General features: G+C 27.2%; 7 protein-coding genes across 7 annotated transcripts; 2 read left to right on the top strand and 5 right to left on the bottom strand.

Annotated features, from left to right (window-relative positions):
- Positions 1 to 206: 206 nt before the first annotated feature.
- Tsp_07498 (7,8-dihydro-8-oxoguanine triphosphatase) lies at positions 207 to 852 on the bottom strand. The gene is made up of 3 exons (XM_003381780.1): positions 695 to 852; positions 456 to 601; positions 207 to 391 (listed from the first exon to the last, which is right to left on the bottom strand). The coding sequence occupies exons 1-3, from the start codon at positions 850 to 852 to the stop codon at positions 207 to 209; spliced, it is 489 nt and encodes a 162-aa protein (XP_003381828.1).
- Positions 853 to 1575: 723 nt separating this feature from the next.
- Positions 1576 to 4321, bottom strand: Tsp_07499 (hypothetical protein). Its single transcript, XM_003381779.1, has 5 exons — positions 4309 to 4321; positions 3598 to 3702; positions 3388 to 3542; positions 2399 to 2505; positions 1576 to 2341 (listed from the first exon to the last, which is right to left on the bottom strand). The coding sequence occupies exons 1-5, from the start codon at positions 4319 to 4321 to the stop codon at positions 1576 to 1578; spliced, it is 1146 nt and encodes a 381-aa protein (XP_003381827.1).
- Positions 4322 to 5788: 1467 nt separating this feature from the next.
- Positions 5789 to 6460, bottom strand: Tsp_07500 (putative C-type lectin domain-containing protein 88). Its single transcript, XM_003381778.1, has 3 exons — positions 6296 to 6460; positions 6129 to 6235; positions 5789 to 6065 (listed from the first exon to the last, which is right to left on the bottom strand). Exons 1-3 carry the CDS (start codon positions 6458 to 6460, stop codon positions 5789 to 5791), a joined length of 549 nt encoding a protein of 182 aa, XP_003381826.1.
- A 329-nt stretch (positions 6461 to 6789) lies between these two features.
- Positions 6790 to 10820, top strand: Tsp_07501 (serine/threonine-protein kinase 6). Its single transcript, XM_003381777.1, has 14 exons — positions 6790 to 6812; positions 7095 to 7116; positions 7812 to 7868; positions 8051 to 8072; positions 8924 to 8991; positions 9081 to 9116; positions 9258 to 9382; positions 9573 to 9681; positions 9754 to 9833; positions 9895 to 10033; positions 10093 to 10241; positions 10337 to 10409; positions 10499 to 10657; positions 10737 to 10820. The coding sequence occupies exons 1-14, from the start codon at positions 6790 to 6792 to the stop codon at positions 10818 to 10820; spliced, it is 1146 nt and encodes a 381-aa protein (XP_003381825.1).
- A 1037-nt stretch (positions 10821 to 11857) lies between these two features.
- Positions 11858 to 12548, bottom strand: Tsp_07502 (hypothetical protein). The gene is given in 3 exon segments (XM_003381776.1): positions 11858 to 12092; positions 12336 to 12478; positions 12498 to 12548. The coding sequence occupies 3 exon segments, from the start codon at positions 12546 to 12548 to the stop codon at positions 11858 to 11860; spliced, it is 429 nt and encodes a 142-aa protein (XP_003381824.1).
- Positions 12549 to 12597: 49 nt separating this feature from the next.
- On the top strand, positions 12598 to 13826 carry Tsp_07503 (hypothetical protein). The gene is made up of 4 exons (XM_003381775.1): positions 12598 to 12696; positions 12901 to 12992; positions 13642 to 13745; positions 13801 to 13826. The coding sequence occupies exons 1-4, from the start codon at positions 12598 to 12600 to the stop codon at positions 13824 to 13826; spliced, it is 321 nt and encodes a 106-aa protein (XP_003381823.1).
- A 72-nt stretch (positions 13827 to 13898) lies between these two features.
- Tsp_07504 (malaria antigen) lies at positions 13899 to 15510 on the bottom strand. The gene is made up of 5 exons (XM_003381774.1): positions 15406 to 15510; positions 15297 to 15323; positions 15223 to 15242; positions 14368 to 14481; positions 13899 to 14124 (listed from the first exon to the last, which is right to left on the bottom strand). The coding sequence occupies exons 1-5, from the start codon at positions 15508 to 15510 to the stop codon at positions 13899 to 13901; spliced, it is 492 nt and encodes a 163-aa protein (XP_003381822.1).
- Between the last annotated feature and the right edge of the window lie 1976 nt (positions 15511 to 17486).

Genomic DNA, 17486 nt, shown 5'->3' with positions numbered 1-17486 from the left:
TAAATAATTTTATTATGGAAAATTTGTCCCAAAACAGCAAATGCAAATTGTGTACTTATTGGAGCAGCATTATTTGTTTTGTTTAACAAATGATTGCAATGGTATAATAAAGTATTTCATTTGAAATCACGGTACTTTTCACATATTTCGAGACAAATTCACGTACACTGTACAACAAATTGATCAATTTCAGCGAATCAAGTTTTTTAATACTGATCAAGATCTTCGTCTAATTTGATTGTGTGATCCAGAAGTACTGTTTGCGTTTCATCGTACAGAAAGTAACCTTTGAACTTTCTGTTTGAACTAAAATGATGCCACCACAATTTATCGTCTGGCCACATTTGATGAAATGGAACAGAATTGAAGTCGAACCAACGTGGAATCATTTCTAAAAAATAAAAGCAAAAGTAGAAAATTTTTTTAATTAGCCTGTTTTTCAATGTATGAATTACCGTAACTTTCTTGAGGATCTCCACTTACATTTATGGCATGGAAAGCATGTACCTCCATCAAGATTGGATATTTCTCAAATTCAAAACGGAGTATACCAAATTTATCAACTCTTTCACAAGTTAGATTGCATTCTTCATACAGTTCCCTATAAATATGATTTTTATTGCTTCAAAGCATCACATACGATAAATTTATAATTGAAAAATGTCAAAAAAATCACATTTTAGTATGAACGTACCTTTTCGCCGTTTCTTCTATAGTTTCCCCTTGTTCCATTTTCCCACCAAATCCATTCCATTTACCACAACCGAAACCTTTTTTTTTTAAACCAAGCAAAATCTTTTCACCACAGCGTACCATTACAAGAGAATATTTTTTCCACGAAGGTGCAGCCATTGCGGCATACAGGGATAAATCACGAAAAATAAGTACAGATTTATCAGACTTTTTAAATTGTTGATTACAGTATAATAAAGCATGGGTAGGTATAAATATTTTGAAGTGTATGAATTAGCAAATTAACTTTACAATAAAAATGTCTTTATTGTTAATTTATCTTAAAACTTTTGTATATTATTAATTGAAAATATAATCATGAATTTTTTGAATTTCATAATTACTTATACAGGCTTATTGTATGACATCTTTTTTTAAAAAAAGGGGCACATCCAATGCTCAAATGATTGAATTCTAATGTTGTTTCAGAAATAATTTATGAGGATTAATTTAAATTGTAGTTTTTATTTATTTTACAACTGAAGTCAGTAATTGTTGTTTATAGTGATGAATGAATTTGTAACGTTCTGGTTTTGATGAAACTTATTTATTTATGCAGACGAATAAGTTATAAGATATTTTTATCAATTTTTTCATGAATTGAGATGTTTTTCAAAAATTTTATTCATTTTTCAAAATTTTATATTTAAAGTTCAGTTATTGCACATTCAACTGACAAAACACATGAGAATGCAACTAAATAAGAAATGTACATTAAACAAAAAAGAAGCTTTAAACTATAAATACAACATTTTTTAGCATCAGTTCGTTGCGATTGTTGATTGGTATTGGTTCCAAGTGTACTTTTTCACGATGTCTGCATGTTGTACATAATTCTTTTGATCAATGTTGTTCAGTAGAAATTTGGCTATTATTATTCTTATTTTCACTCTTTGTTTTATTAGTTGTTGATGGTGCAACGTCAGATTTGTCTGTAGAAGAAGAATTTAAATGATCAGTCGAATTTTCATCAGATAAAGTTGTTATTTCCAAAGCTTTTGTAGAACATTCAGGTTTTTCACTAGCAGTTGTAGTTTTTTCTGATATGTGTTCAGATTTTTCAATATTTTCATGTTTATCTTTTTCATTTTCAGTCACAGTTTTGACAGTGCTGCTTTCAGGGAAAATATCGTTCTCGGATGTTTCTTTGGTTTCTTCAACTCGAGTTGTTGTTTCAGAATTTTGTTCGGTGCCATGAGTATGTTCTAATACGGTTGAAAGAACCACTGTATGTGTAGTGATTATAGTAGCGGGTGTAGACGTTGCTTTCGGCTTCAGTGCGGTTGAAGATTGCATTTCTACAGTGGTTTCGTTTACACTTTTAATGTGAAATGATTTAATATTACTTCTTTTGTCAACACCGGCTGATGATTCATCATTTCCATCATCTGTTGCTTCTGAATGTGAATCGTCGTTAGTATCAACAGTTTCAGTTTTTTTGACAGTACTTTCTTGATTTGTTATTAGCATTGATTTGCAAACGGCTACGTGTTTTGACGAACAAAGATGCCAACTAACTGTCAGTTTGCCATTACCAGCTGGATTGTTCCATGCTGCACAATCGAAGTTCTTCAAATGGCCTTTGTTATAATCTCCTCGACTCCACGGTCTTATAATTTATTTTAAGTGTATTTCATTTTATATAAAATATTTTCAAATTACTTACAAATCATTTATGTTTGCATCTGTATTGTAGACCAAGGTTGCTTTTCCAGTATAAGTTAAGGCTAGCCATGCTTTGCACGGTGAACAGATATGTTCATTAATTATTATCTAAAAAATTACACGTCTATAAACGGTTTAAAAATTGAAGAATACATGCCAGTCAGTTAATCAGTATAAATTTTAATTAAATGCTTTAGGTTTAAGATTTAATAATTATTGTTTTTTTATGGTTAGTAATTTTTATTGTAGGAAAAAAATTTAATTTAATTTAATATAACTAATGAATAAAGATGTATTTTTTTTGAAACGTGAAAAATTAAAATTTTGCTCTTCACATTTCATTCTACACATATTTTTAACAGCTTATGATAAAGTATAGAAGTTTGCTCATTATTCTCATAGGCTGAAGTTATAGGGTTGTATTTTAATATTTCTGCTCTGTTTGTTTCAAATAACTGATGAAGAAGTTATTTATTTTCGACTCGCTTAATGCAATGCATCATGCTTCATGCTATCATTATTTGGATTATGTCAAGTCCTTTTATAATAATTTATTATCTAATTCTCGACAACGACGCTTTCATATGATCACTGTCATGCTCCAGTGTAAACTTTTGAAAACGTTTTCACCTATTCCATAGAAGCATCAACGTTGCATCATATTTTATCTTTCATTTGTTTTCAATAGGAAATTGGATTCAATATTATTTATGTCGTCGTAAAATATTTTTATCGATTTTAATTAACAAATTGAAATAAGCATTGCACACCTTTGTTTTATTCGGAGATCTTTATTTTTCTACTAACAAGAAAGCAGTTATTCGAATAATAATAATAATGTGCAGAAATAGTAGATATTCTTGATTGTAAAAATTAGAATTATTAGTCATATTAAAATTTAATGTGAAAATTGATAGTATTGTTCTATTTTATTACATTTCATTATTTTCATTTTGATATTATATTTATTTATTTATGAAATATAGTTACCAGTTCTCGAATATTTTCCGGAAAAAATAGTTGACTATCGAGGTTTGCACACTTCGCAACTGCTTCTTTAAACGACATTTTCTTTTGAATTTGATAACAGGCATCGTCGTATTGAAACCAGCCATATTTGCATACTTCTCCTTTGACGTTGAGAACTTTATAAAAATTTATTAGAAACGTATGCATTAATTTTTTTCAATTCAACAATACCTTTGAGCACCAACGCAACGAAACAAGTTGCCAATAAATATTTCATAAAGCAAGCACACGGCAGACAGCGCGTTGAAGAAAGCATAATATCCTGAGATGATTTTTCTGAAATAATCAAATTTTCTAATTTTTTTCTTATCCTTTTTTATTTTTATTTTTTGAAAGAAATTGTCATATTTTAAAATTAATATAAATAATATGCACTGACTAGCAGTGAATTAATTGATGACGACGATCTTTACTCTATACTTCTCTTATGATGGATGAAACGTGTGTTTTCAAATAGTGACAAATTTCTTCTCCGAGCAAATAGTTAAAATTAAGCTTATTTCAAAATGTAATCTCTCTGAATGGATCAATATTGCTATGGAAATTATGTAAACTACATTTTGAAATTCAAAATTGCATCTGTGCAAAGTGAAGTTTAATGTTTAAATATTTCTTCCAAATGTGAATGCAGATTTGATTAATTTGATTATCGTATTTATTATTTATATGTAAAATATTAGTTTTATATTATTCAACATTTTAATGCTGTTTTTATAATTGTTTAGTCAGTTTCAACTTTGCCTTTTATTAAATATTTGTATTATATATTATATTTATGCATTTATGAATTTTTGTTTGTAAATTTCAGTTAATTAATGCATCTTTTATATGTCATCTAATTAATTAACTAGAAAAATTAATTTAAATCAGAAAGGAATAAACTTTTTCTTATCATTAAAGTTTCTCAGTTATCTCATAATTAACAGAAAGTAATTGCAAAGTAGCAAATGAAGCCCACACTATGTGCCAATGTAAAATAATGAGATATGTGATATTTATATAAATCAATTGTGTATTTCATTAAATTTTGAAATATGAAATAATGAAGATAACAAAGAAATAATTGTAATTACTAGTAAATTTAGCGTTAAGATTCAATGAAATTTAGGTCTAATAATAAAGGTTGCCACAGTTAAATACAATTCTGAGTTTAGTTTTGAATGCAACGTTTATGTATTTGTTTATTATTGTCGTTATCATTAGCTTATCAATTATAAGCGAATAAAATTTTAAATAGGGAAGTTGTTCTCAATATGTTAAAATATATAACAAAATTAAATACATTAAACTGCTGGCTAAATATCAGTTGTAATTATAACTTTGTGAAAAACAAAATTTCAATATCTGAGCACTTTAATTTCCTCATATAATAAATTATAATTGAAAAATACATTTAAAATGAAATAACAGTGCAACAGAGTGCTGTTTATTAATATTTTAATAAAATTTAAATTTTAATAATTTAATAACATTTGCATTTCATTTACTCATATTTACATTTGTGAATAACTATGTTTTTGGTCAGTGTTTCATTAATAATGATATTTGCTATGTTACGTTATTTATTAATAACATTACATAACATGAAGCGGCCAAAATTTGTTTATTGTTTATTACAAATTAAATTTATTTTGACCGAAGAAGCATTATTAATGTGAGTGCACTAGTTTTTCATCAGCGCGAGATTTAACTGTTTTGTTCAACATAAGTAATAAAAAAAGAGCATGTTATCCGCATGTCTGCATAAATCAGACTGCATGCATATATTATTAGTAACTCTAGAAATAGACTGCCTGGTATTAAGTGCTTTTATGAATTTATAAATTTAACTATTTGGAGTTTTTCTTGCGTGCTCAATTTTTAATAAATAACTATTTTTAGAAATGACAATTTCAATGCAATGCAATTTTGAAAGAATTCTTTTCAATTACTCCATAGTTTAGAGCTATAATTACTTCTTTGTACATTTAACTGAGAAATGATAAAATGATCAATTATTAATATATAAATTGATTAAATGACTATTTAATTACGTGATTGGCGTTAGTGAAGAGAGTGCAATAGATTTGACAAGTTTGAAAATTTCCATTTCTTTTTCTTTCTTCTCTTTAATTTCTATAATATATTTCTGTTCATAAAGTTGGATAAATTTATCATTAATTGATTTGTTATCACTGAATGAAATTTTTTGTTTTAATTGTTATTTTTATTGCATGTAGCATAATGTTAATTTTTTTTTAATATTTCTAAAAGAAGAATTTTTCCAACAACATTTACTATCAACATATGACATACGACAAATTATTTTAAAATTACAATAATTTGACAATTAGTTCCTTTTTGCTATTGATATTTGCTAAGATCACAAATAATCATCATCAGTTGTACTGTTCCCTTCAGAACTATTTTTCGCAACGTTTTCGTGAAGAATTGACTGATCATACGAAACATTTTGATTTTCGACATTAACCCTATTTGTTATTGATGAGGATACATCTCCTTTTTTGCAAATATAATTGAAAAGAGTGCTGCACAAGTACCAGTTAGCACTGGAAGGTGCATTTCTTGACGGTTTGAACCATGCTGCACAATCCAGTGGTGAAAGGTGACAAGTAGTTGGATCTCCGCTGCTCCATGTGCTGAAATATTTACCAATTTAGTATATTGAAAAAAATATATATTACAATTTGACTGCCAATTACAGTTTATGGATATCCATTGCTGGACCAGACAGCCAGGTTGGTTCAGTGGAAAAGTTGAGCCCAAGCCAAATTCTACAAGGGTGACACATGTGTTCATGTACTTCATCCTAAATTGAATTTTATTTTGCTTATTTATAAATTAAAATTTTTCAAAAAAAGGAACATACCATTTCATCCTCATCACTTGGGAAATACAATGTAGCATCCATTTTTACACATTCCGCTTGAGCATCATCAAATGTCATTCTATTTTTTCCAGTGAAATAACAGAAAGTTTCATAATTAAACCAGCCATCAGGGCATTCACTTGAACTATCAGAAGCTGTGACCATGGTTAAATAAAAAAAGTTGCTATTTGGAAAGCGTAGAAAACTAGCATATAAAAAAACGATCACTCTGAACACTTTCATAGTTTTGAGTCTTCTGGGTAAATCTAAGAAAATAAAAATTGTAATTGATAAAATATATTATTATAGAAGGTATTTAGCTGTGTTATATGTATTACTTTTTATTATGTTAATGCTTAGTTTATACCTAATATAATATTATTATATCGTATAATTTATACTAATTGAATCTCATTTTTGAAATTAACTGTTGACAAGATTAGTGAAAGTGAATTCTTACGTGAATGAAACTTGCACGTAGGAAGAAAAAAGCAATGGCCCCAGAGCGTTGCAAGGCGTTTATACAGAATTTTATACTTCCTGCTAGTAGCTGTGGCAACTGAACAAACAAAGAGTAGCACAAAATTATGCAGTTATTTTCGTAAAGTCATGCAATTTTAAATTGATTTTCCACTTTAATCAGGCTTTCAGAGTTCTATATGTAACATGACAAGATGTTGATTATATTTGGTATGAAAAATTTATTAAACTTGAAAACGAAAATACTTTTGTTTAAAATTAGAATATTTTTCAATTTCAGAAATATTCTTTATTCAAATTTATCAATTTTGTATTATAGATACGATCACAAAATAATAGAAGTATTTTGAATGACATGTACTGCAATACAGAATTGATAATAATAATAATATGTTCTCCGTTTTGGATAGAATAAAAATATCAACAGCTTTGCTAATCAAATAATTTTATGACAAAAATATAAATTTTTAATCATCTGAAATGTAGCATAATGTATTGAGCATTGAGTGTGTCTTTCTTTTTCATTTTCTTCATCATCTGTAAACTGCTGCACAGCGACTACAACTGACATTTGTCTTGTAGCCATTTGTTGTTCGTGCAGTTTATCTTTTTTCTGTTCCTAAGCTCTAAACGACTGCATGAATCGCTCAAATTGCTGAACTATATCAATGCAGTAAGAAAAAAAATTCTTCAAAAACTGAAATATTATGCAAATATTTATGAAATATTTTAAATTCGAATGCGGATCGACGGATGCAAAGAATCTGCATTTTGCATACATCAAAGAAATTGCTATAGACTCTCAAATAAATCCACGTTACAGCACGATTCGGTAGTGGTGCAAAGATTACAAAAAGACTTGTAAATTTTATACGAAATAATTTATTGATGTTAATCAAAAAGAAGTAGAAAAAAGTTTTAATTTTAATTTAACTTAGTATATAAAAATAATAATACTGTCGAAATAAGAAATATTTCAGAAAAGTAAAATTAAAAATCCTATTTGAAATAGAGTGAAAAGTGTATTAAAATTTAGAAAGGTATCATAAACAACAAACAGCACAAATCAACAGAAAGGCAAGCATTGATGTCGGTGTGAAATACTTAAATTGCAAAAATATTTTAAATTTGAATAAAATTGGGGCAGCACTAGAGACCAAATCAGTTTTTGAAGGGCTCTGACCTACCAGGCCATAGCACTCAGATTTCTTTATATGTTTTGCAAAATGTTGGTCAACTTTGTTAATTTTAAAATGAAGATCATTTATTATTCAGTTTCTGAATAATAAAATAAAAAGTAATTACTTTTTATGTTTAAATAAAAGGAACTTCGAAATATTTATGGGTGACTTAAGATGGAAATGTAGCAACAATTTTTACCTATTAATTATTCATTACTGTAAAAAGTAAATTATCATTTTAAAAATCGTAAAAAAAATATAAAACTCAGTTATTTATTAGGAAATATATTATATTTTTAAAGTAATTTTTACATGAAATGATCGTTTTGTTTTTTAATCTAATAATCCATTATACATAGTAGCCTAGTGTTTAACCTTAATTATTTTTATAATTGAAAGTTACTGTAAATTCAAATGTGATTAGACCAAGTAACAGTTGTGCCTGTGCTCGTTAAGGTAAGTTCATTTATGGTTTTATTTTAAAATTTGTTTGTTTCTTATTCATGTTTTTTGTTTTTTTGAATTGTATATGAAATTATGTTTATGCTGAATGCTTCTTTTCTATATACTTGACAGCTGAATGCCCAGAATAAAGCGAATAGTAAAACTTATTTTTAATTTATTTCAAACCGATAAATTTAGTTTAATTAAATCAGGCATTGTTTTCAATAATTTTAGATAAATGAATTTTTATTTGAAATGTGGCAGTAAATTCTTTTCTTAATTTACTTTATTCAATTTTTTAATAAATTATTGCAACGTTAAAATTTTCTATTCCAACGTTATTTTGTTGGTTTTTATAATATTCTTCGATTTGTGTAAAATTTTTTACAAAATTGTTATACTTCTTGTTGATGTTCTTATATTTTTACATTTCTTATGTTTAAAATGTTTTGATCGTTTTTAAAAGTTAAAACTATGCTTGGTTAATTGTACATTGGAAATTATTATAATCAATGCATTTCAGAGGATTTAACTGCTTTGCTGTATCGGAAATCATATTCAAATGGACACTGCACCAAATGCTTCTCAGAAGTAAGTGAATCAGCTGTTCACATTTAAACGTTTTCTAACTAATACTTTAATTTTGGAATTATTTTATAACCTGTTCACTGTATTTAGAGATGGCACACAAGACAATGAGTCGGTTAAAGAGGCATGTTATTTTCTTCTACTTATCTTTTAGTAGTATAATAGAATGAGATGTGTTTTTTAAAAAGTTTTGCAATTGAAGAATTGTTGTTTATTTATTGTTATTTTGTGTTAGCAATTTATTCGTTTTATTTTAATTTAATTTACAGTCTAAAGAAGGTGAAGTTGTTCCAAATGAATCGAATTCAACCGAACAAGCTGAACAGTTTAAAAATGAAAATAAAGAAGCTACGTCAGCACCTAAAACCAGTAAAGAAAAGGAAAAAACTCGAAAGTTTGTATTTTTAAAAAACTCAGTTGAGGATTGCATGAATGTTTACTTTGGTTGTTTGAAATATTTAATTTATTTCATCTAAAGGAATGAATTAATTGCTTCTTGATGAATGATTGTTGAGAATTATGAATTTAAATTTGTCAGAATTGAAATAATGCACCAGTTGATTGTGCACAATTTTGATTTTTAGAATGTGGACATTGGATGATTTTGAAATTGGTCGAGCACTTGGAAAGGGAAAATTTGGTCATGTATATTTAGCTCGAGAAAAGCAGCACAAATTTGTCGTTGCTCTTAAAGTAACTTTTATTTGAATATTTTTTTGTAATGTACAATTAAATTTAAAATTACACGTGAATGATACATTTGAGGTGCTGTTTAAGTCGCAGTTGGTGAATGCAGGTTGTGAACATCAGCTGAGACGAGAAATTGAAATTCAAGCTCATTTGAAGTAAATGAACTTTTGGAAAGTGAAAATCAGTTTTCAAAATTCAGTTTTTAAAATATTTAAGACATCCAAACATTCTACGTTTGTATGGCTATTTTTATGACTCTTCTCGTATATACTTAATTCTGGAATATGCTGGTAAAGGTGAATTGTATGCCGAGTTGAAACGTTGTGGGCACTTTTCAGAAAAGCAGTCAGCTCAGGTTCTTTTTTCTTATCCTAATTTTTCCATTATTAAATATGATACTATTTATAATTTCAGTATTTGCACCAATTAATTGGGGCTTTATCTTATTTGCACAGTAAAAAGGTGATTCATCGTGACATCAAGCCGGAAAATATTCTGATTGGTAGTAATGGTCAGTTGAAGATTGCTGACTTTGGATGGTCGGTTCATTCGCCATCGTCGAGGTAGTTTTTTTCTCATCTGCATAATTTAGTTTCATATGAATGTTTGAGAAAAAAAATTTGAAAATTAATATATTTCAACAGATTCGTTTATTTAGGCGTGGCACTGTTTGTGGAACGTTGGATTATCTGCCGCCTGAAATGATCTCTGGTCAACCACACGGTGATGCAGTAAGGAGAACTTTTTTGCATTCAAATGAATGAAGTACATTAAAATTAAAAAAATGTGATTGTGTGAAATTTTGTTTTCTTTTTTTGAGGTTGATCTTTGGTCTCTTGGGGTGTTGTTGTTCGAATTTTTGAATGGAAAGCCTCCATTTTATTCAGAAAGTCAGCATGCCACGTTTCGTCGTATTCGACAGTGTCAATATGAAATGCCTGAAAATTTTTCAGAAGGGGCGAAAGATGTGATCCGCAGGGTAGCATTTATCTTTGTCCTCTTCTCCATTTTTTTATTAAATAAAATATTTAATAATATATATTTTTAATAAATTTCAGCTGTTGCAACCGACGCCATCAAAACGCATGCCATTGAAAGAATTGGCTGCTCATCCTTGGATACTCGAAAATAAGGATAATTAAATGGAAAGCAGGCGACAAAGTTTCAGTTCATCAATTTGAAAATTTCTTCTGATTTTGATTTGAAATGATTTTTGAAATAAGATTATTTTTTTTTAAATGACAATAAAGTTTTTATTATTTTTAATTATGCGCTTCTGAAATTTGTAAAATTGAATAAATAACTCAGACTGTCTTGTTATTGTTGGAGAACAAATTAATTATTGAGATGCTTTATTATTGACTAAATTAAAATTTTTCGAAAATGAAAATTTCAGATCAATTTGATCTATAGACATCAGCAGGCAACTCTCAACAATATGCAATAATAATAATAATAATAATGTAATTGATAGCATGATGATGATGAATGATCAAGTTTGCGTTTATCTTTTAGCAAATGATGGTGCAGTTATTTTATATGCAAATTTCGGCCATCACTGTGCAGTAATTTAATTGTGCAGTTTGAAATTATTAACAAGTAATGAGCAGTTGATGAAGTCTTTGCATTAAAATTTTTGCTTGAATAAGCATAAAATATTTCAGCGAACTTTGTATTAAGCAAATTGAAATCAATTTAAAAATAAACTAAGCATCAATTTGAAAGTTTATAAGAATGAGCACTGTCAGATTCATGAGCATGCTAAAAATTGCTTTTAAAGTTAATTATTTCGAATATAAAGTTCGTATTTTTATGGTACTGTAAGCAACATTTGTTTTGTTTAAAATTTTGTTTGCTTGTTTTAAAGGCTCACCAAAGAACTCAGTATTGTTTTATTGTGACTTGACCAGTCAAATAATGCGGAGAAAAAGGGTAAAGTTGCAGAGATATCGTAAAAGGTTTTAACACTTTTAGTCATTTCAAAATCAGAAGTATTATTCAATTAATATGAATGATGTTCTGAATGTATATAATTATTATACCACTGTTTCATAATATACACAGGTAACGATTTGAATAAAAATTTATTTTTATTTACTTATTCAGATATATATATATATATATGAATATATAAGTAAATAATTAATTAATCAATTGTGCATAGATATGTGTGTATAAATTATTCCTTCATTTCTTGCTTTTCCAATACTTTTGCAAATAGTACCGTTTCTGTTTTCACGAGTTTTCTTTTCTTCTCCTCTTCTTTTTCCTTCTGCTTTTTTATCTTCTCTGCTTCTTTTCTTCTTTTCTCCTTCCTTTTTTCTTCTTTTTCTTGTCGCTTTTTCATAAGCTTTTCGTATTCTTTTAATTTGAATTTCTCAAACTTCTTCGCAAATGATTCTGACGTAGAAATCCTGTATTAAAATTAATCTTTTATTCTTTTCCATTTTTCAATCAGAAACGGATAATATTACAGCTTCTTATTCATAACGTTCGTTTATTATGGAAAAAATTTCAGAAAATGTGTATAACTGTCTAACTGCCACGAAATATGAATATATGAATAGAATGAATCTTCATTGTTTAATAAAATTATACACATTAAATAGAACTTCAAGTTTAAAATATGTTCAGCAGAAATTAAGGCATGTACTTACTTTTCAAAACATGCATCTCTGCAACCCATGTACAATTCATAATAAGTTTTAGCCTCCTGTTCTGTGAGATTTGGCTTCTCTGCATTGCGTAGTTCTTTTTCACATACCTTGAAACTGCAGAAAGCAAATTTTACTTCAAATTCCTAAATTCATAATATTAACTCTATTCACTTGTTGATTAAAGCAATAGCAAAGTAATTCTCTAGCTTTCATACATCTGCTTGTCTCAATTAATTTACTGAAGCAAAATTCAATTTAAAAAATGCCAATCTGTGCAAAATTTTCAGCTGCTTCTAGTTTTACTGACATATTCGTCACATTTTGTTTTATGAAATTATTTCTGCATAAAATTTATCATGCGGTATAATTCATTTGGAAGAAAGTTAAAAAATTTTTTTCTTAAATTTAGTTATTAGTATATTAAGTAGTAACAAGTAACAACAAGTAGGTCTAATAATAACGGAAAAATGAAGAATACATAACAAAAAAAAATAAAAAAAACTTGTTAATAAAGGAAAAAGAAGAAAAGTTTCATTAGAATTGTTATTAAATGTTATAATAGTAGAATATTATGAGCAAAGTTTACTCACCATTGTGCAGCAGTTTAGTTACACAATTTGAAATTATTTACAAGACTGAACAGCTAATTAAGGCCCTGTATTTAATTTTTACTCATTAAGGCTTTTGCTTGATAAGCATAAAATATTGCAGTAAGCGGTGAAATCATTTCAAACGAAAATATGCAAAGCTTCTATTTCAAAAATTAAAGAAATCGGCACTGTTAGATTGATAAGCAGTCGAAAAAGCTGGTTTTAAAGTTAATTAATTTGAATACAAAATTCGTATTTTTATACTGCAGTAAGGAAAATTTGTTTAGCTTAAAATTTTGCTTGCTTGTTAAAAAGGCTCAACAAGAGCTCCGTATTGTTTTATTGTGACGTGGTCAATGATATAAAATGAAGAAAAAGGGTAAAGTTGCAGAGCTGTTGTAAAAGACTTCTGCACTTTTAGTAATTTTGAAATCAAAAGTGTCACTAAATCTACATAAAGTACTGAATTTATATGCTTATTGCTTCACTGTTTCATAGCATCTCAACCCTTTGCTCGTAGAAACAATTTGTCAGCATTTGAAAACACACGTTTCATCCATCATAAGAGAAATGTACAGTAGAGATCGTCATTATCAATTAATTCACTGCTCGTCAATGCATATGATTTATATTAATTTTAAAATATGATAAATTTTTTCTGAAAAATGAAAATAAATAAGGATAAGAAAAAAAATTAGAAAATTAGATTATTTCAGAAAAGTCATTTCAGGATATTATGCTTTCTTCACCACGCTGTCTGCCCTGTGCTTGCTTTATGAAATAGTTATTGACAACTTGTTTCGCTGCACTGGTGCCAGAGGTATTGTTAAATTGGAAATAAGCACTGCATACGTTTCTAATAAATTTTTATAAAGTACTTGACGTTAAAGGAGAAGTATGAAAATATGACTGCTTTCAGTACGCCGATGCCTACTATCCAATATATATATATTTGCATGCATAAATTATCTCCTCATTCTTGTTCTTCCAATTTTTTCTCAAGTTTTACCGTCGGTTCTTTTTGTTGTTTTTCTTTCTTCTTCTCTTCTTTTTCTGTCTTCTTTTTTTTCTTCTCTGCTTCTTTTCTTCTTTTTTCCTTCCTTTTTTCTTCTTTTTCTTGCCGCTGTTTCATAAGCTTTTCGTATTCTTTTAATTTGAATTTCTCAAACTTCTTCGCAAATGATTCTGACGTAGAAATCCTGTATTAAAATTAATCTTTTATTCTTTTCCATTTTTCAATCAGAAACGGATAATATTACAGCTTCTTATTCATAACGTTCGTTTATTATGGAAAAAATTTCAGAAAATGTGTATAACTGTCTAACTGCCACGAAATATGAATATATGAATAGAATGAATCTTCATTGTTTAATAAAATTATACACATTAAATAGAACTTCAAGTTTAAAATATTTTCAGCAGAAATTAAGGCATGTACTTACTTTTCAAAGCATGCATCTCTGCAACTCGTGTACAATTCATAATAAGTTTTAACCTCCTCTTCTGTGAGATTTGGCTTCTCTACATTGATTAGTTCTTTTTCACATACCTTGAAACTGCAGAAAGCAAATTTTACTTGAAATTCCTAAATTCATAATATTAACTCTATTCACTTGTTGATTAAAGCAATAACAAAGTAATTTTCTAGCTTTCATACATCTGCTTGTCTCAATTAATTTACTGAAGCAAAATTCAATTTAAAAAATGCCAATCTGTGCAAAATTTTCAGCTGCTTCTAGTTTTACTGACATATTCGTCACATTTTGTTTGATGAAATTATTTCTGCATAAAATTTATCATGCGGTATAATTCATTTGAAGTTTTAAGAAAGTTAAAAAAATTTTTTTCTTAAATTTAGTTATTAGTATATTAAGTAGTAACAAGTAACAACATTTAGGTTTAATAATAACATAAAAATGTAGGAGGCAATAGCAAAAAGAAAAAAATACAGGAAATCTTGTTAATGAAGAGAAAATGAAAATAAGAAAAAGTGTCAATAAAATTGTTATTCAACGTCATTGTCATTATAATGGAATATTATAAAGCAATTTTAAATAAAATTTGCCATTGCAATGATTGTAAAAATTGTTTTTAAAAATGTACAAAATAACAATAATAATAATTATTATTATTATAATGACAGGTCAGTACAATATATAAAAACAGTTAATAAATTAATTAAAAATATGCATACAAATAAATAAATAAGATAGAAATATTTCTATTTAATTTAAACCAGGTTACCAACGTTATTATAATTAAAATTTCCAAAAGTGTTATATTTTACTGGTAATTACAATTGCAATCGATTTCTGCTCTGTAAAGAACCAACCAAAATAAAAAGAAAGCAGGAAAATTTTGAGAAACTTACCGAATGATTTTCGATTTCAGATTCATTCTAAAAAATATGAAAATATACATTCAAAGAAATCAGAATTTGATTATCAAATAAATCAATCCTTTATTTAACTCTAATTTACAGTTTTATAGTAATATTTTAAAGTGTATGCTGCTTTCAAACAACTTGCCTTAGCCCCATTACATTGCAATGATGCAGTCAATGAAAGTAACAACAGTAATATCATTTTATTAGTTAAACGAATTACAAATGATCTGCAACTGAATTTCATTCCTTAAATACTACAATGTTAACACTACGCATAATTTGCACACTCATCTATTTGTGTTCCTATTTTAGCATTATTAAAATAAATATTTTTCTCTGAAGAAGCGTTTTTGCTTAATTTAAAGATGTCTATGATTAATGTTTAATTATGTGATTGCGCAAACTATTAAACTAACTTCTTGATTACAGCTATGATAATAAATGATATGAAATACAACTGTGATAATAAAAACATTAACAGTATAATAACAACAATGTAATAAGCTGAAAAACAAAAAATGTTTTAACTATTTTCTAGTGAATAAATAAATAATGTATTTTATTTATCCAGTGAATTATAAAATAATGCATAAATATTCATTGTTGCTATGTATTGGGTTGCATAAAATACACAATGACATCATATTTAAAATACAAATTTTCACGCTTGAAAAAATAATTCTTTACAGTCGTCCTTACGGTGCATGGATATAAGTAATGGAATTGAATATAAAATAACAAAAGGATTATTGTGATCACATTTTGAAGAGCACACTTGAATTTCATGCATTAATTTTATCAGTATTATATAGGGTTGCATAATGCACTTTATGATTTATTCTGATGAAGAATAATTAAAGAAATAAAGGAAACACAAAAAATCATGAACAACAAAAGAAAGCTTTTAATAAACTAAAGCTTCGCTTTGGTCATGATCAAAACCTCAAAATAAGAATTCTATTAATACACTACTATTTAAAATAACATCTAGCGCATCAAAAAAGCAGAATCATTTATAATAAAGGGATATTTGTATTTTTTCATTCTTAAAGTAAAAAATTTTAATAACTTACTTAATATTTAAAAGAATCATAAGACTTTTTTGCAATTATGCTTACAATATTGAATGCTTGATATTTTTCTCTTGCTTTAACTTTATTTATTTTTTATCTCAAACCTTTATCTATTTCATTTCACGATATAATGCTTCTCCCTAATGCAAAATTAAGCAAAAAATTAAATTTTTCAAAAAACTGCCATGTCGTCTATTAAAAACATTTATTCATAATATTCATTTATTTTCGTGACATCCCAAGAAGGAAACATGCAGAAAATGAGAAAATTTTGAAATGCTAATAGTTTAATGTTTTCGCATTTTGTTGTAGTTAGGCAAAATACACTTTTGGTAAACAGAGTTGCATTTGTATTTATGCAGTAATGTTTACTGTAAACGTTTGTTGCATTGCTCTTGCACGTTTCAGCTAATAAAATGCTATTTATTAATTAAACATATAATCAAGCAGAATATGGAAAATCATTTTATCTTATTAAAATATTTTCTGACATTTTGAAATATATACCTGATTAAAATCCATGATCAATACATCCGTTTAAAAAATTAATTTAATACTAAAAAAATTACAGTATCACGAAATGCATCATCGCATAAACTGCAGCGGATACTTTTTACTTTTTATATTTTTTTATTATTTATCAACTGGTTCAAAATAATTGTTACGTAGCATGCTTTGATCAAGCAAAAACCATTTTTTGCTTTTATCCTTTCATTATTACACTCGTTCTTTCAGTAATATATCTTTATTTACTCAACAGAAAAAATTATGTTCCTTGTGATGGAAATGATCAAATTTGTACATACTGATTGTGATGATTTAATTCCGTCAAAGTGTGTGGTGAAACGCCAGCTGATTATTTTAAACAACTGGCAACACTAGCAATCAAAAATTTAAGCCATTTATTTAGATGTTAAGCCAAAATATACAATAAAATTAGTAATGAATAAATAAATAGAAAATAAAATATTAAATATACATTGTTTAAACACAACAATTCCAAAAGTTAGCTCAATTATAAAATCGTATTATGCACAATTTTGTTTAAAAAAATTAAAAATAAAAACTCATAATAAATATTAACAATAAAAATTTCATGAAA

The sequence above is a fragment of the Trichinella spiralis genome (assembly GCF_000181795.1).
Source record: "Trichinella spiralis strain ISS 195 chromosome Unknown Scfld1, whole genome shotgun sequence".
NCBI classification, from domain to species: domain Eukaryota; kingdom Metazoa; phylum Nematoda; class Enoplea; order Trichinellida; family Trichinellidae; genus Trichinella; species Trichinella spiralis.
The sequence above is the reverse complement of the archived record's forward strand: the minus strand, read 5'-3'. Positions and strand labels throughout refer to the sequence as shown.

What these genes read in the sequence shown, in the direction of transcription:
- Tsp_07500 (XM_003381778.1), bottom strand. Translation starts at nt 6,460, where the DNA reads ATGGTCACAGCTTCTGATAGTTCAAGTGAATGCCCTGATGGCTGGTTT. An exon ending in CAAGTGATGAGGATGAAATG is followed by an intron (nt 6,236 to 6,295) that starts GTATGTTCCTTT and finishes AATTCAATTTAG; the next exon opens with GATGAAGTACATGAACACAT. An exon ending in GCAATGGATATCCATAAACT is followed by an intron (nt 6,066 to 6,128) that starts GTAATTGGCAGT and finishes TAAATATTTCAG; the next exon opens with CACATGGAGCAGCGGAGATC.
- Tsp_07504 (XM_003381774.1), bottom strand. Translation starts at nt 15,510, where the DNA reads ATGATATTACTGTTGTTACTTTCATTGACTGCATCATTGCAATGTAAT. An exon ending in TAAAATATTACTATAAAACT is followed by an intron (nt 15,324 to 15,405) that starts GTAAATTAGAGT and finishes CATATTTTTTAG; the next exon opens with AATGAATCTGAAATCGAAAA. An exon ending in AGAGATGCATGCTTTGAAAA is followed by an intron (nt 14,125 to 14,367) that starts GTAAGTACATGC and finishes ATTTTAATACAG; the next exon opens with GATTTCTACGTCAGAATCAT.
- Tsp_07499 (XM_003381779.1), bottom strand. An exon ending in CGTTGCGTTGGTGCTCAAAG is followed by an intron (nt 3,543 to 3,597) that starts GTATTGTTGAAT and finishes ATTTTTATAAAG; the next exon opens with TTCTCAACGTCAAAGGAGAA. An exon ending in GATGCAAACATAAATGATTT is followed by an intron (nt 2,342 to 2,398) that starts GTAAGTAATTTG and finishes ATAAATTATAAG; the next exon opens with ACCGTGGAGTCGAGGAGATT.
- Tsp_07498 (XM_003381780.1), bottom strand. Translation starts at nt 852, where the DNA reads ATGGCTGCACCTTCGTGGAAAAAATATTCTCTTGTAATGGTACGCTGT. An exon ending in ATAGAAGAAACGGCGAAAAG is followed by an intron (nt 602 to 694) that starts GTACGTTCATAC and finishes TCATATTTATAG; the next exon opens with GGAACTGTATGAAGAATGCA. An exon ending in AGATCCTCAAGAAAGTTACG is followed by an intron (nt 392 to 455) that starts GTAATTCATACA and finishes TTTATTTTTTAG; the next exon opens with AAATGATTCCACGTTGGTTC.
- Tsp_07501 (XM_003381777.1), top strand. Translation starts at nt 6,790, where the DNA reads ATGGCCCCAGAGCGTTGCAAGGC. An exon ending in AAAGGCAAGCATTGATGTCG is followed by an intron (nt 7,869 to 8,050) that starts GTGTGAAATACT and finishes TTTATTATTCAG; the next exon opens with TTTCTGAATAATAAAATAAA. An exon ending in CGAAAGATGTGATCCGCAGG is followed by an intron (nt 10,658 to 10,736) that starts GTAGCATTTATC and finishes AATAAATTTCAG; the next exon opens with CTGTTGCAACCGACGCCATC.
- Tsp_07503 (XM_003381775.1), top strand. Translation starts at nt 12,598, where the DNA reads ATGCCAATCTGTGCAAAATTTTCAGCTGCTTCTAGTTTTACTGACATA. An exon ending in TGCATAAAATTTATCATGCG is followed by an intron (nt 12,697 to 12,900) that starts GTATAATTCATT and finishes TTATAATAGTAG; the next exon opens with AATATTATGAGCAAAGTTTA. An exon ending in TCGCTGCACTGGTGCCAGAG is followed by an intron (nt 13,746 to 13,800) that starts GTATTGTTAAAT and finishes ATTTTTATAAAG; the next exon opens with TACTTGACGTTAAAGGAGAA.
- Tsp_07502 (XM_003381776.1), bottom strand. Translation starts at nt 12,548, where the DNA reads ATGAAAGCTAGAGAATTACTTTGCTATTGCTTTAATCAACAAGTGAAT. An exon ending in AGAGATGCATGTTTTGAAAA is followed by an intron (nt 12,093 to 12,335) that starts GTAAGTACATGC and finishes ATTTTAATACAG; the next exon opens with GATTTCTACGTCAGAATCAT.